The 16,800-nt window shown below is 38.6% G+C and overlaps 1 protein-coding gene across 1 annotated transcript in view; it reads right to left on the bottom strand.

Annotated features, from left to right (window-relative positions):
- CREB1 (cAMP responsive element binding protein 1) overlaps positions 1 to 16,800 on the bottom strand; it is a 41,090-nt gene that overhangs the window by 6,521 nt on the left and 17,769 nt on the right. The window contains exons 2-7 of the mRNA XM_067298814.1: positions 13,950 to 14,071; positions 10,304 to 10,450; positions 8,152 to 8,252; positions 5,168 to 5,310; positions 3,536 to 3,718; positions 1,942 to 2,092 (exon numbers count right to left, since the gene is read on the bottom strand). Coding sequence (XP_067154915.1) covers positions 1,942 to 2,092; positions 3,536 to 3,718; positions 5,168 to 5,310; positions 8,152 to 8,252; positions 10,304 to 10,450; positions 13,950 to 14,063 — 839 coding nt within the window. The 5' untranslated portion in view covers positions 14,064 to 14,071. The remainder of the gene's footprint in view (positions 1 to 1,941; positions 2,093 to 3,535; positions 3,719 to 5,167; positions 5,311 to 8,151; positions 8,253 to 10,303; positions 10,451 to 13,949; positions 14,072 to 16,800) is intronic.

Below are 16,800 nucleotides of genomic sequence, written 5' to 3'. Positions count from 1 at the left end.
CCCAGTTCTTCCACTCACTAGGTAAATAGTAATTGTAGTACTAGATAAAAAAGAATGTCTCTTCCAGGACTAACCTGGTAAGACTCTAAAAACATTTTTTAAAATCCAGCTCCACAAATGAGACAGGAAGAAGAGAACCTAATTTGTAAGCCTTGAAAGGGCTCAGGCGTCCATTTGTCACTCCCACAAACACAATTTCATATGCTTGTAGCACTTCAGTAGGTCATGTGCAATATTTAGAATTTAAAGTCATTTGGGACTGTTAGTTGTGTCACCAAAAGACTACTGGATCAGGAAAGAGGTGTGTCTCCAAGTGGTAAACTACTAATATGTATCCCTGGATGACAACTTTTTCTTTCCTTTTGTGATTTTGTGCCAGGTTGGGCACTTAGCTACCTCAAGTCTGTGTACGTTAATTATTCGTTATGAACAACTAGAGTTATATTAGATTACAAGAGAGCTTTTAAAATTTAAAACTTACACACAGAAAATTTGCACAATAGTAGCTATGATTATTTATGCTATAATGTTTCAATAAGTATCACCACCGCCTCTGCCTTTCTACAGCCTTTTACCCCACTTCTGTGTGGAGCCCAGCTTTGGAAATACCTATTAAGTAGGCAGGCTAAAAACAGCACATGCAACATGACACTGTTGCAAAAGGTGTCAATTTAAATCCAGTGTAGGTAATTCCCCCTGTTTTTTGTTGGCTTTTCCAAACAGTAAGGCTTTCTTTTACTAGGTAAGATTTCTGACTAAATGAGGGGATTCAAAATGCCAATTATTCTTTTCTCAAATACAGGAAGCTTGAAAGAGTGGACAATGACACCTACTATTCACCAATAACAGAAAACCATATAAAAATGGAGAAGTGTGAGATTCTGGAAAAGCACCTTTTAAAAAAGTGAATTCTACAGTTCAGCATTATTTATTTCTTCATTCAAACCACTCAGATAAGCCCTGGGTCTGCTCATGTGACTATCCCTTGTGCACAGCTTAACAGTCTACAGAAGATACACGCACCTATATAAGTTAGCGTTTTTTTTCAGACTGGCAAACTAGCTAAATAGCACTTTCATGAGACTTCCCCTCCACCACAGGGGAGGGAAGCATTGCTGTTTTCCCCATGACATGAGTTAATGTACAGACTCAAACCTGTGGCCTGTCAACAGAGCTCAAGCCTGGTGGGATGAGTCAGCTTGGGCCCGTACCTTCCCTCTTTCACAGCATTCGGCTTGAGAAGGATCATGCCCAACTTCTTTCTACTCCCAATTTTTGCTGCCTCCACCAAGCCATACATCAGTAGGCTTGGTTGTTCCTCCTCATGCTAATTCCTACAGTCAAGTCTCCTCTCCCTCTCTTTCAGCCCCTCTGCTGCCACTACTGAGTCCACAAAACATCAGAGGAGTAGCTGCTCCTTTAGCCTTTCCTTGAGTCTTTCTGCCTCCAGAGACTAGAACCCAAAGGGCAAGTAGCTAAAGAAGAAAAGTGAGACAGGAAATAAAATATGAAGAGTGAGAGTGGGCCAGTAGCAAGCAGAATGCAGGCAGAAGGCTAAGCTAAAGAATTCAGGAAAGGAGACTTAGGAATGAAATAACTCAAAAAAACCAACTTACCTCAGTGTTCATAAGAACATACCTACAGTCAAACAAGACTGTAAGACAGTCTCTCACCACTGACCTTTCTCCTCATTGCCACAAACAAACGAAAGTGGTAACTCACACACCTCTCAGAATGAGTCTGACACCTTTACTTACAGTTTTGTAATCGCAATACACAGCATTAGCTGATGTGCCGCTTTACTTTGCATCTTTAAATAAAGGCAGCTTCTTCAGAAAGCATATCATAAAATGAGTAAGGCAAGACAACGAGTCCTACTGCTTAACGCTCTAGTGCTAAGCATAGCTGATCAGAAAAGAAAAACAAACTAAATGTACATGCCTGTTCTTCATTAGACGCACTTCTCTCTTCCGTGCGGCCTCTTCTGCTGGCTGGGTTGGAAGTGCTGGGGAGGATGCCATGACTACGCCTGGTGCAATGGTGCTGGTAGGGGCGGTGCGAATCTGGTAAGTCTGCACATCTCCTGAGGCAGCTGGAAGACAAAAGCCGCAAGGGAACATCGTGTCAGTTTGGTGACAGCACTGTTTAAATATGGTGTGAAAAGCACCTTGTCATCTATCTAACCACGCACTCTGGGCTACTAGTATAGGAGGGATGACCATTATCTGGGTCATCATTGCTATCTCAGTGTTAGGTTTATTAACATATGCAAGGTTTTAGTAATTCCTGATGAAGTCTTCACTTGTGCTTGATAACATCATTTGTCTCGCTGCATTGCTGTACTTCTTTTTCTCTTAGTACATTTCCTTTTACTTCTGTTTTGGGGCAGTTTTAGCAGCAAACAATAGGCAAACAATATTTCTAGCTGTGCTCCAAAATGACTATGTGCAAAAGGGGAAACTACATGAGTAAGTATCTGGGGCAGAAAAAAAGGGTGTAGAAATGCAGCGTTTACACTGACAAGAGAGACAGTGCAAGTCAGGCACTCAACTTTACTATTTCTATAGAATGAAAAAGTTGTGTTTTTTTTTAATCTAGGAGTGCTATATTTGCCTGAATTCAATAAAAATATGATACTACCTAAAGAAATCACATTTGCTTAAGAACACAAAAACCAAAGGATCAATGCAATATTAGTTAATTTTTCTCAGCTATGCATTTTCACTGATGCCTGATGACCTCTTCACTGAATGACTCTCAAACTACCTGCTTACAATCATAAAAGCAGAGGCCCAATTTTACCCTTATTTTTTAATAAATAGATTTTTAATAACCCTCCTTCCCCCCAATTTTAATAAACATATTAAAAATATGTTTTAATAAAATATATGCTCTAATAAAACAAGAAAAAGCAACCTGGTCTAACCCTGAAGTAGCCCTGCTCTGAGTGGAAGATTTGAGCAGATGACCTCTTGAGGCAATTTCCAACCTAAATTATTCCATGATTCTAAGATTCAATGATTAAATATTTATTGAATAGTGACAGAAATCACAATAGAAAGCAACTATGACCTTTAACTGAAAAGGGAAAAAATTACTAATAAATGAAACTCTCCTTATGGAAAGAACATATCAAACAACTCTCTTTCCTAACTTAAATGCTTTGCCTTAAATTTATTGTTGTTGCAGCTGACTGTCTGGCAGAACTCAGAATTCTAAAGTGGTCTATGGTATCAGTTTCTGAAGAACACATAGCAAAAATCATGTGGACAGAATGCAGGAAACACAGCATGGAAAACCAAAAACGAGCTTTTTTTTTTTGAAGTGAAACCAAAGTATCCACAAATTTATTGGTCTGAGAGGACAGGCGCCAAGAAGATGTGACAAACTGCTTTGTCTGTAATTTCCTTTTGGAAACTGATCTGTGTCAATGCTGTTAACTCTGTTTCCTGACACGTTTGAGGGAGTTAGGCTGGCAAATTATAGCTGTATGGAGAAAATGTTATACAGAATGACTGACTGTGAAGTTCCTCACCTTGTACAACAACTTGATTGCTGGGTACAAGTATCTGTTGTCCATCTGTGGTCTGTGCATATTGTAAAATGGTGGTGCCAGGTTGGGTTGCAGCTGCATTGGTCATAGTCAACGTCTGGAGACCTTGTACTCCATCTGTGCCATTGTTAGACAACTGTATTGCTCCTCCTTGGGTAATAGCAACTGAGGACAAAGAAATTTGATACAGAGTTTAAGAGATTAATATACTCATTAACTTACAGTATTAAACCTAGATACAGAAGAATACTGAGTTAAATTCCTTGAACCCTTACACACCCTTAAATCAGACACATTGCTTTCATGTGCATTTGAAGAAATCATGCTTCAGCAGTAAGCTTTTAATTTTACATGAGACAAATATTTTTGGGGCCAAAAAATATAGCCTAAAACACCATTAGTTTCTCTGACAAAACAGCGTCACACAGAGGAGCTACAATCCTCCCCTGAGAAATATTTTTTATTTATAAGTTAGGATTTTCTTTTTGGTTGACTTAGGTCTTTTCCTCAGTCCTTCCTTTTTTTCTTTTCATCTGAAATTCCTCTCCTCTTCCATGCTTTACTCCCTTTAGTTTCCTCTGCTGCTATTGATATCCATCTTGATTTTCACCTTCTTCCTGTTTCTCTACAACTTCCACAGTACCTTCTTAGCAACATTTTCACTCATACAGGCCAAATTTCACACAAATTTTTTCCTTCATGCAGTCTTATTTTGTTGTTTTTTTCCCTTTCTTCCCCTCAGATCTGTCATTCAGGTGTACTGAGACATCACTTCTCTTTCTGTGCATTCACGAAATTTTACTGTGTTCCCATATGCAAGTACACTAAAATCTCAAACATCTGTGTGAGCATTTTTTTTTTACAGTGATGGTAGAAGAGCAGACTGAACTACATCAATCTCAATAAAATTAAGTAGGATATTAGGGAAAGTGGCTAAGGAGTAAAGAGAGATACAAAATTGTAAAGGCATTTAAAAGAAAGATGTGAGCAGATATCTCTTTCTCCCTCTTATACATTAAATACTGAGTTCAATTTTTTGTGTGAGACTGTGAATTCTAGCTTTACTGCTGTATCCTCAATCCCTTATGTCAAAGCAATATATCTGTAAAATCTAATGAATAAAGAAATTGCAAACACAGAAACTTATATTTATTATGTGTTTTAAATAAGGTTACGGAAATACTTATTTCTTTCAGGACTCTCTGAAAATTTAATTGAAGACTGTAATGTTCTTTCTAACGATTTCTAACAGGTAACTATTTAGTGAGCTAGGATTAATAATCTGCCAGGAAAAAGAAGAAAAAGACTTCTGAATTGCCTCATCTGGTTCCTGTGGTTCAATGTTTATAATAGCTGAATGGTTAACTTGTATTTTGTCTCAGGATGTAGAACATTTGCTGCACTAACACTAGCAAGCAGTCCCAGAGTGTAAATCGAACGTTTTAAATACTTACAATGGGAATGTGTTTAAAAGTCATGGGTATTGAACAGTCAAATTAAAGTAATCTTATATTGTCCTCCTGCATTGTCCTAGTCCAAACAGTCATACAAATAATAGTTCTTCATCTTCTCATCCCCACTTACTAGCACCACTGAGAAATACAGACTACATACTGTACTGCCCACTGCTGGTTTGGTAAATGGGAGTTGGCACCGTAACAGTGGCGATGGCAGGGGCTGCTGTTTCCTCTTCAGACTTTTCTTCTTCGATCCTTGGCACTCCCGGGGCGTCTGAGGACAAGTCATTCAAAATTTTTCTGGCAAAGACAGTGTGTTGTAGAGATTTTAATAAAAAGCAAAAAGTAAAAGAAGGTCTATTTGATACATGATGCTGGAGAAAACTGCAAAGAGCAGTGACCCAGCAAAGGAAATAATGGGGGCAGAATGAAAAACCAGGACAAATCGAACTCTTGCTGGAGAAGATTGTTCAAAGTGCCATACACAGATGGAGCCCAGGTGCTTCTCAACTCAAGATACAACTATTGCAGCCTTCCCTTTTTCTTAAAAACATGTTTCTCCCTCACATATTTTTACTTGTTTCCTGCTTTCAGCCACATGAAGATATGAAGAAAGCAAAAGTACGTAAAACCTATCTCCTCATTTACATCAGGGGAACCGCTAAGTTTCAAAGAGCATAAAGGCCAGAGACCCGCATATAAAAGAAGTCAGCAGCTATGCTTGTAAAGAGCAACCAGCTTACAATCTAACACCTGCCTTGGAGACAACGCTCAGTGTTTAAGTGAAACTCATGCAGTTAAGTTCACAGATGAGGCAACCATCTTGCCTGAGAGAGAGATCTGTATGAGTAAAGAAAACAAGAACTGGTTGTTTACTTACTTACATGGCTTAATTACCCAAAGCCCAAACTGCTAAAACATCACAGCTACCGGTCCTGCTGAACACGAATGTAAGACTGACTGTAACGGTCACTGTGATTTGCGGCAGTTAGACTAAGCACTGTACCCTGGACAGACTACTGTGAAGCCATTTTCACTGGTGGCATATTCTATCATTTGCCACTGCAAAATGCTACTTCCGGTAGCAAATAAAGGGGAATGTTTTTTGTGATATTCCTCGTATGTTTTTCTGTGGACTGTCTCTCTAGAACTCAAAGTGTGATGAAGCAAACACAGCTGTAGAACCAAGCTCCAAGACAACATTCATTTCTTAAATAAGGCTTCTAAGGCTTTGGGAGCCAGAACATCTGTATGGAGCTATTTGGGGAGACTGGTCACTTTGCCAAGCAACTTGACAAACAGAGCCTTTGCTGTTGCTATTTTGACTCTGTGTGCACACAGGAACCCCAATGTTGCACAAGCACTCCACTGTGCCAAGCACCACATGGACAAGTAACAGATTCCTGTCAAGAGAGTCTGCAATCGAGGTGTGAGACCAGAAAAACTGGTGGACAAAACAGATGAAAAAATCTGGAGAGAGCAGGGAGGATGAGGAACAAAACCCACAAAGCTCAAAATAGAAAAGGAGAAATTACAGCTCACTGCTTTTTTAACTCCTGTCAGATATGATTTGGTGACTAAAACCTGTCATTGCCATCATAAAGATGGATATAAAAAAAAAGGTAAGGCAGCAGCTTTAGAAACATAGAAGATATGACCCAACACGGAGAACACAGGAAGTACTTCAGGACTCGGCCATCAGGATCAAAGTGGAGCTGCTGAGGAAGAGGTATAGCTCTCCAATTCCATGAACCTATCTGTACTGACCATGTCTCTGGGGAAAGTTACAGCAGCTTGGATAATGCCAACTGGGAACTTGCTTGACACAGCTGTAGTCTGGCTCAACCCTTCTGAAATGGCGCCTATACTGGCCTGGTGGCTGAGCTGCATACATGAGCTTTACAATTATTAAGTTTTTCAGAGTCACCAGGATCTGGGTTGAGGGACAGAGGCTGTGGTGTGGGCAAGCAAGTTCATCTGAATGAGAATATAGAATGCACGTGCCCTTTCCTCTCAGTTTTGCTGCTTGTTTACTTAATTAGCTCTGTTGTCTCATGATATTTAGCTATTCTTCCATATATAGTAAGTGTCTGACTGCAGAAGCAGACTGCAAGGAAGTCTGTAACAGCCTTAATGTTAGCAACACTGCTCCTCACAAATAAAAATATATCCAGGATCTATATGGATAGAGATCCTTAGTGGTGATTTTCACTATCTTCATTAGGACAGCCTTGAAGGCTCCTGAAGAAGGCAGAAAATAATCTGTGACTGCTAAAAAAATGGGTGAGAAATGTTCAGGCCTAGAGTCTGGTTTAGATTTCTAAGGCTATGTTCATTAAGAAAAAAGGAGCAGCTGAATTTTCTGAAGTAGCAGGAATCCACAAGTCACTTAAAAACTGCTGAAATCCACAGCTGTTCCTTAAAATCATTTAACATGTTTTAAGAACGAAAAGTGAGATTTAGTATGGCCAGAAAAAGGCGTGCATGGGGTAAAATACTAAAGCAAGTATGACTAACACCATTTGAAGGAGCACTTCAGTTGGTCTTGCCACATAAATATTTGCCACACCAACTAAAGATACTAGATGCCTATCACTATGTTAAACTCGCATCCTGGCTTCTTAATCTTTAAACATAACCAAATTTGCTCAAGCAGAAATTCTCCTTGAGCCACAGAACATCACATGTTCATTGAAAGTCTCACAGGAGGAAAGAATTAAGTTTTATCGCTGCTAACATTTCAACATTAATGAAAAACAATAACGTTGATTTTAGGCCGACTACAGATTACACAGTAGCAACTTCCTAGTAAAGCTTCAGTGTGCTCCATGTATTAAGTATCTATTAAAGCTACCTCTAAGGCACCTATCACAAGGATAACTCAATGTTTTACAAATTTGGTAATCAGCGTATTCTCAGCTCCTCTCTGTCTTGACTCGGTTTAACAGCTGAGGTTTCCTCCTCCTCAAACTATTTGCTTATCTCTTTACATCTATTCTACAGAAAGATATTGCAGAAGAGAGATTTTAATTAAATGGATTTATAGTTAAATCCAAAAATAGCTATAGAATCACACCGTTTGTCTCCCCATTTGAAGGATGCATCCATCAAGCAAAATGCTTCTGCCTTTAACTTCCATACCTGTAGGACGGTCGTCTGGAAAGAATTTCTCTGCGTTTCTGTGAGTCTGTGACACTGTCTACTGATTCCTGTGAATCTTCACTTTCTGCTATAGTGGAGATCTGTAAATAAGAACAGCAATTAAAATCAACAGGACACTGCCAATGTCTGCTATTTCAAGGAACTGTTCACATTATGTGAAAAACACTACAGTGCAAGTATTATATACCTGGGCAACTAACAGTAAGGACAGGCTGTTTAGTAATGGATACAGTAATGAATGACCACAGTCAGTTAGAATTCCTTTTACAAATGAAATAGTCCTATGAGAAAATACAAATAGTAATTCCATACACTTTTTGCTTTCCATGATTCCTTCCTTGTTTCCATCCATTTCAAGGAACCAAAGAAAGGCTGTCAATCAAGTTTAGGGAGAGAATAACTAATGCAACTTAAGATAGAAAGCAGAAGGGTTTGGAGACAAAAGAGCATAATATTTAAACTGAGAAAGATCCATTTATAAATCATTGGGTGAATATGGGAACTGCAGCAGATTTTTGTATTTTGGGCTTTGATGCCATGTTACAGAGAGACTGCCTTCTCTTTTGGGAAATTGGCAGGAAAATATCATACCTGAAGATGCTAACAAAATTCTGCAGTGCTGTAATTCTGAACATCTGTGCTAAAAACACTTACAAAGATTTATGTAGGAAAGCTCAAATGTTTGTATCAATCATACTTCAATAATTTGAAATGCTAAAAATGTAAAAAATATCTCCAATATATAAACACAGGGATTTTTTTTTTCCCAAACAGCTCATACTACAAATATACAAAAGCTAATGAAACAGTAAATAGCTAAAGGTCTATGTGAGAAACAGAGCTTGTAGTCTGACATTTTGTGCACTACTGAGAGGATTCCTAAAGGCTCAAAACCTTGCCAGTGCCTGAGTCTCACAACTATAACATGGAGGGCTTGGATAGATCCAAGGCTGGCTGCGAACTGCCAGGCTCTGAATACCACAGCATTCCAAACACGCTCTTGCTTTGCATTGTGTCAGGTGAATTCCAAACATGATTTCATTATCAGTCTCTTATCTTCCACCCCTGGCTAGTAACTTGTGCACTTCTCTGAAAACTGCTCACCTCCAATAGCTTTAAACTCTAAACTTTTGACTCCAGTGGCTGAGGAGGGTAGGGCCTGCCAGAAACTCAGAACTAAAGCTGACAAGGAGTAAACAAAGATTATTATCAGAATGACCTAGTTTTAAATTATGCATCACTTACTTTTAAGAATAATACCCAGCTAAATATCTGTATCAAATAATCACAATGGCTAGCTTTTAAAATTAACTTTTTTTTGAGCTCAGTGTACTAATAGCAAAGGCATGATGTACAGTATTTGTCCCGTGTAGCGGTTGTATCTTAAACATTTTCTGATTCTGTGTTCAATAATGCTGGACTTAGTGGTTCCAAAGCAAAAAAACATAAAAAGGTTACAGATTTTAAGGATTACGGACTACTTTTCTCCTAAGTCTTTAAACAGTCTCTTCACTCATTCTTTCATTATCTGTCTTGGTTTGCAGAAAAAACAATTAATTACTAAGGTTTTACAAAGCAAACAACATTCAACAGGCAATTTTAAAATCACTTTTATGAGGGGACTGACAGGTATGTGTTAAGGTCCATTAACATACAGACATGCGTTTGTAAACCAAGGCAAATGTTTTCTAAGAAGCAAAGACTCTCATCCCAGTACATTAGCTTCATGAATAATTAAAAAAACACATTTTCTAAAATCCCTTTTGTGCACTTCAGAGCTAATAATATGAATTCTTACAAGTCAATAAAGATGTATAAAAACACAGCAGAGAGAGAAGTATGGAAATACAGTAAGAAAAACCATCAGTTGTTAAACTCACCAACTAAGTTCTAGAGGGAAATGAAACTCAGCATGTATGGAAATGAAAAGTGGTTAAACCAGAATAGAAAAAAGTCACAGAGTAGCAAATACTGTGCAGATTTTGCCTTCAACATGCTCTTTAAGTTTATATATATATATATATATATTTAAAGAACACAATCCACACACAAGCACATGAGAAACCAGGGTACGGGCAGGTCCCTTGAGAACGCCCAGTTTACATATCAGGCAGAGTCCTTCCGTAAGTACCTGAACTGTCTGGACCTGGGGAGACTGAATAACTGATGGCTGAGCAGCCTGAATTACTCCATGGACTTGAACTGTCTGCCCATTGGGCAGCTGAACTAAAGTCACCGTGGGTGCAGAAGACGTTGCATGAGCTGCCGGCATAGATACCTGCAAAACACAGACAGGGAGCATAAATTAGGTTATTGCATTGTTCTTAGTTCGCTATCAGGAACACTTTTTGGTGAAAGAATTACATCTCTTCTTCTAGACACCAGTTAGCTGACCCAAATGTTTCAGCGCAATACAAAAACCCCTGAAATGCCTAAGCCCAACATTTGACCTACTTTACAGATTAATCTAATGCAGAATTTATGCAGGCTCAAAACATTGCTTGTAAAACCACTGCCAAGAAATGCAAGAATCACAACTGCCTTTATTTTGAGGTAACCTAATAAAAAACATTATTAAACTTCTCTTACCTCAGTTAAATATTGCTAGGACTTGGGTGTACTCCTACAGACACTGCTGAAAAAAAGTCAGAAACATATGGGAGTGGAGCCATTTTTGTCCTCACTCAAGAAAATGCAAAATGTTTGCCAGATGTAAGAAGTTAAAATTTTTAGGGAGTCATATCTTTCAGACTTATTAGAGAATAAAGTCAAGTAGCTGGCAAAGCCCATTTGAAAAAGAAAACTCACCATATGTTCAGACAGGAAAAATGTGGGTTTTCAATGGAAACAAACCGTTTCCAAGCAGTTATTTTAGTTCAGTATAACAGGGCAACACAAACTCTAGTCCTAAAGTTATTTTATTTCTATGAGGAAAAATGGCCCAAGTTTTAAAATTTCAGTTCCTAAATGAAGCTTTATTTCTACAGCACAGATCTCTAGGCATAGTGGCTATGCCAACAGTGATACACAAACTACTTCAGCGTGGTACATTAACACTGTGTGCACCACCACATGCATCCTGTGAAAGAGCTCAGACTCGGAGGACAGAGATGCCCAAACAGAGCTGTCTGCTCCGAGCAGGGAAGTCTCACTTCTTTGCTGTGGCAGGTCACAAGGACTGTTATGGGGCCACTCAAGGGCCACATGCCAAGCTGGTTGGGCAGCTGCTCTGCTGCACATCTGGGAGTCAGCAACTGTCCCGTGATAAAATGCACATGTGCACTGCTGAAGGGCTCCTGAAAAGTACAGTGATGTGAGGGTGCCGTACCAGCTCACGTGGCCCGTGGCTTGCTCCTGACTCGCAGTCACGGCCCTCAGCAAAGGACTGCAGGCGTGTATGAGCTGCTTATTGCAGACCACAGCCAGGTCATGGGTCACTGACTTGCCAGCCTTCTCCTAGACACTCAAGTTTGAAAAATGTAATAATCTTCCAACATTTAATGGCAGTTTCAAGAAGGCTGATCCATCTGGCTACAATGCAAGAGGGGGCTGTACTGCTGTACTCCCTAAAGTCAAAGAAGTGCTATATACAGAATGCAGAAGTAAACCCTCTTCTGTCCTAACGAACACGTGGTTCTCAAAAGACTGCAATGGATGATCTCTGAATTTCCATAAACATCAGTCATTTACAAAGAAATCTTGCTTAACAAGAAAATTAAGGGGAATTACATGTAGGCCCCTCTCCTCCACAGCTGTCCCTCCCTAATCCCCCGATCTGTCTTTGCCTTTACCTTCCTCTTCCATGAAGCTGGCTGCAGCATCATGCAGCAGTACTTAACTCACATCTGCACCTGAGAGAAACTGGGACTGAGACTAGCATCAACACAGTCTCTTCTGGCAAATTATATTCCTTCACAAAGTGACCTTTTTATAATACATGTCTGACTAAACAATCCTTGGCAATGACAGCAAAACTGATCAACTGAAGGCTACTTTGCGGTTGAACTAAGCCAACAGCAGAGTGTAACTTCCGCAGATGTCTCTGACTCATACCTTGTGGAACTGGAACAAGTTTCCTTTTGACTCTGAAAACTACCCTGAACTCACTAAAAATGCAACAATTAAACTAAGGTTACAAAGAGGGTCACCTCCCTCCGTACAAGAGACAAAGAAAAAATTAACTGATATAATCATTTATTTAGATTTTCCTAAGCTTCTGAGGGCACTCTCTAATGCCAAACACAGCCTCTCCACATATTAAAAATATTGTAATAACATAACAGTGATGTAAACAAGACAAGGAATTACATTTGGACTGTGGTATCACCTCCACAAAGAACACAAAGCCTGGGAAATTGCTAAGGTGCAAATAACACAGTGAATGACAGCAGGGGAAACTGGGGAAAATATTACTTCTTTATTTGTAGTTCACATGGACTTTAACATAGCTATGCAGAATCCCACCTCTTTTTCTTACCCAGATAAAATTCTCATTCAAGTGCCATGGTAACTTTGCCTGAGTAAAGTGCATTCAATCTACTACATACCTGTAAGTTTTGCTACCTGGAGATTAGTATGTTAGGATATGAATTTAAAACACGCTGGCTTCTTGGCACTAAATCTTAACACACACCAAGTAAAAAGCAGCTTACTGGTTTTGCAAGAGAAATAAACTACTTCCACTTAGTTCACACTGAAGTGTTATTCACACCACCTACATCCTGTGCCGAAGTTAGACAGTGAAAAAACTGCCCAGAGAGGCAAGCTGGTGCAGGCCAGCTGGTGGCCTGTAAAATCATACTGAAGCTCACTGAATGCAAATTGCCCTGTGCATTTCAACAGTTTCACTCTTCGTACTATCACTTGAATAGAAGGGAGCTAGCTCTGGTTTATTGAAAGGTGTCATGACTTTTTAAAGGCATAATTAATAAAATTTTAAGCTATTAAATAATCATGCAATTTAAAAGACATTAAATTCCTCAGAGTATGTGATCTAAAAAATAGTTTGTGCTGTGAGAGCTGCAAATAGTTTTTGAATGAAATGATTACAGAAGAGAGCGTGAAGAGATTCTGCACTCATTTACACAATGGAGTTGCTTCTTCCAACCATCAGTGTATTCAAGAATGAAACTGGGTTCCAAAATAGAGATGTAGCTAGGATTGTATAATATTTTATCTCTCCAAAATAATTTGGGGTTAATAAATGATCTACTACTGTCTCACTAAATAGCAAACAATTCTGTGAAATTTAGGAGATAATAGCATAACATGAGCAGTCAGATGTCATACTTGCTTATAATGCTTATAATATTCATCCCATCTGACAGCTCTTGTATTTACTACATTATTTACCTACATTTTCACTTTGTTTTCTTCAGAATTAGACACTTTGTTATAGACTAGTTTCTAATAGAAAAGACAACAGCCAAACAATCCAGTCGATATAAAAAATACAGTAAATTACAAGTTTTGAAAAAATACCTTTCAATGGGATGGTTGCAGGAAAGAATGCTAGAAATATTTTAAATAATTCATTATTCTTTAAAATTCCACAGTTTACACACATACAGTTCTTCAGAACTAGAACAGCCTAGTGTGATGGGAAGTCAAAAATCTCTACCGCTATACAAATGTGAAAATAAAAATTAAAGGAACTACACACAGCACCTGTTTTAGAATCACATCAATGGAACCTCCTCTCAGGCTCACAAGCAGACATCGTCCTTCTTAAAAAAATTATCCAATACATAGAACTTTTATACCAAATCACTTTATACCTGGGCTAATGTTGCAATCTGTGGTTGTGCCTGTACTGTCATCTGTTGGGTTTCTGCCTCTGTAACGGCTGCATCTCCGCTCTGCTGGTTCTCTGCTCCAGATTCCATGGTCATTTAGTTACCTACAATCACAATATTTGTCATAAGTCTTTGTTGGGATGCAATTTTATAATTCTTGGTGGATCTGGTAGCAATCACTGCAGCTGAACTCCCATTACTACATATTATTTTCACTTGCTTATTAAAATGTTGCCAAACTACTAAGCATTTAGGCAAAACTCTTCATGGCATGTGTCTGCCTCAGGTTGATTTTTCTGTGTGTAATGTTTCCACAAAAACAGGTCCAGTCTCATCCAACACTGAGATCACAAAAAAATGTGTTTTGCTTATCATAAAAAAATTGTTTGAGAAATTTTACTATGACAATCTAGTACTTTCATAATTTGAAATAGTGACTTGCATTTTGTCAGGAAGGGCACTGTCTCAGTGCCATAGTTAGGTCTTAGAAGCCTCCCCTGCCGTAGCTCTCCTCCTCCAACTGTAGTTTGCAGATAATCAATAGCAATTTTTTTTGTGTTGAGCACTTCGTTTTCAGTGTCTTCAGTCTGAACTAAATATGCAGCATCTCCATTCAAATTCTTTCCATAATTGGACTGTGCATGGGCCTACATTACAGCAACTTAGTCTCTTCTATTCCGTGTTTATAAAATCAGTATAAACAATGCTGGAAGCCATTTCTAGATGAACTTTACTGTGAATAATTATCTTTCTATTAAGAGGTATATAGTAGGTTTTCATGGCCTAAGTTTTGTATCCTACATAGCTCCTGATACATTTTTATTTTTAAGTGATAGCTAAGTAAGTCTAGATCACCAGAACATAAAATTCTATAAAAAGAGGTTGCATAACTTCCAAAAACAAGCATGTAGGCAGAGTGTAATGAATGTGAAATTCTGCACTGATCTGTGAAAATTACTTTCCAGTCTTCTTTAGATACTGATATGAAAGTATTTAATATGTAAGAAAGAACTTTGAAATATAGGGAAATCTCCCAAACGGTGATACAGCAATACCACTGTAATATACAATACTAAATATACAGAACACCAAATACCAAAAATACTAAGAATGGGTATTACCTCCATATCCATAATACTAATCTCGCATGCTGCTCTGTGCTGCCCAATCTACTCATTTTTCTGCCTACCCGGAGCCACCACACCTCTCCTCAGCGCTGGGGCAAAAACAACCAGCAGAGCCTCTCTGCTTTAGGAAAGAGCCTAGAGGCAGAGCACACTCACATCTGTAGGAAGGTGGAAAGGAGAAGAAATCCCCGCTCCTTGCTGAACCTTAGTGGCCCACCGAGGAAACAACTTAAAAAGTGTCAATATGCGTGATAGTGCCAGGACCACCACACGATCACTGCAGGCAGCCCTAGCACTCTGTGTGAAGAAAACCAACCAGTTCTTAAGAACGACAGAACATTTCCTTTTAAACACAAAGTTGAGGAAACTTCCATTTCGGTACAGACTGTACTTTAAGATAATATTGGAAAAAGAATACTCTTTGAAGATGTGTATTATACAAAACAGTAGAGTCACACTTTATCCCCGAGAATAATCTGAAATTTCTGTCTTACAGTAAGTACCAATCAACAGATATGAAACAGCATTTCAAAGGAGTATCTGCATCTAACATAAAAAGAGAGCAAATCAACATATATAAACCAAAATCTACACAACCTACTATTAAAGGTGTCCAAATCAGTGTGTGTGCGTGCGTGTGTGTGCATGTGTGTGCATGTGGTAACACTGAAATGTTGAAGTACCAAGGATTTACTTCCAACAACAGTTTGGAAATTCTTATGAAATGTACGAAAATAATTAAACTCAGCCTATCCTTAAAACAAACGGACAAACTACACATTTTTTGGAAAAAAGCAAGTTAAATTCTTCTAAGCACCTGGAGTTTTGTTCTGTCTCTCACTGTTGCCATGATTATGTTTCACATAAAACAGGTATTACTCTTGACAAATGCTCACAGATACACAGTATCTGTATGTGTACACTGGTAATCTGGCCATGTAAGAAATTCATTGTAGACTCACTGAATTTTAAGTAGTTTGTAAATTATAATTTTTATAAGAATTTCAAGACTAGCCTGTGGCCATGCCAACATTACAACCCTATTCTTTCTTACAGTACCAAGAATCTTTTCCCCACTACATTTCATCTCCCAGAAAGCCGCAACTTCACAAAAGTAATCCCCTGCACTGTTACTAACATGCATTACCAAACTATGCCTAAAGACTTCATTAATGACACCTAAGTGGTTTTCTATACCAACCTTGATGCATGAACTATATTTTAACACTCTTAGTCATTCATGATATATACCCAACTTTTTCTGAGTAACATGCAATCTCAAGGTGCAAACTACAAACCATATTGCTGTAGCTTTCCCTTTGATTTTTACCATTTTTAATAAGGAGCAGTTTTATTACTTTTTTGGGTGTATCAGCCAGTCCCTTAAAGGTAAGCAAATGGACAACTTTCTCCCAATCCTGCATATGTATTGTGGTGCCTCCAGGCGAAAGACTACCTCTTCAGAACCATTCTGGGGGAACAGGCAGATCTGTGCAGCAGCAGCAGCTCCCAGCCAATATCAAAACGGAGTTAAAAAAAAATAAAATTCCTGGCTATGAATTCAAATATGTTGCGAAACAGATAATGCTTTTGTTTTCTGATAGAAATTTGTGACTCAAGTGTGGAGTCAATTGCTAAACAAATGGGATTAGAAACACATGAAATGTGCAACTGGAGTGTCTCAAATCACGTATTTAGCAATGTTC

The sequence above is a fragment of the Apteryx mantelli genome, chromosome 6 (genome assembly GCF_036417845.1).
Source record: "Apteryx mantelli isolate bAptMan1 chromosome 6, bAptMan1.hap1, whole genome shotgun sequence".
Lineage (NCBI taxonomy): Eukaryota > Metazoa > Chordata > Aves > Apterygiformes > Apterygidae > Apteryx > Apteryx mantelli.
The sequence above is the reverse complement of the archived record's forward strand: the minus strand, read 5'-3'. Positions and strand labels throughout refer to the sequence as shown.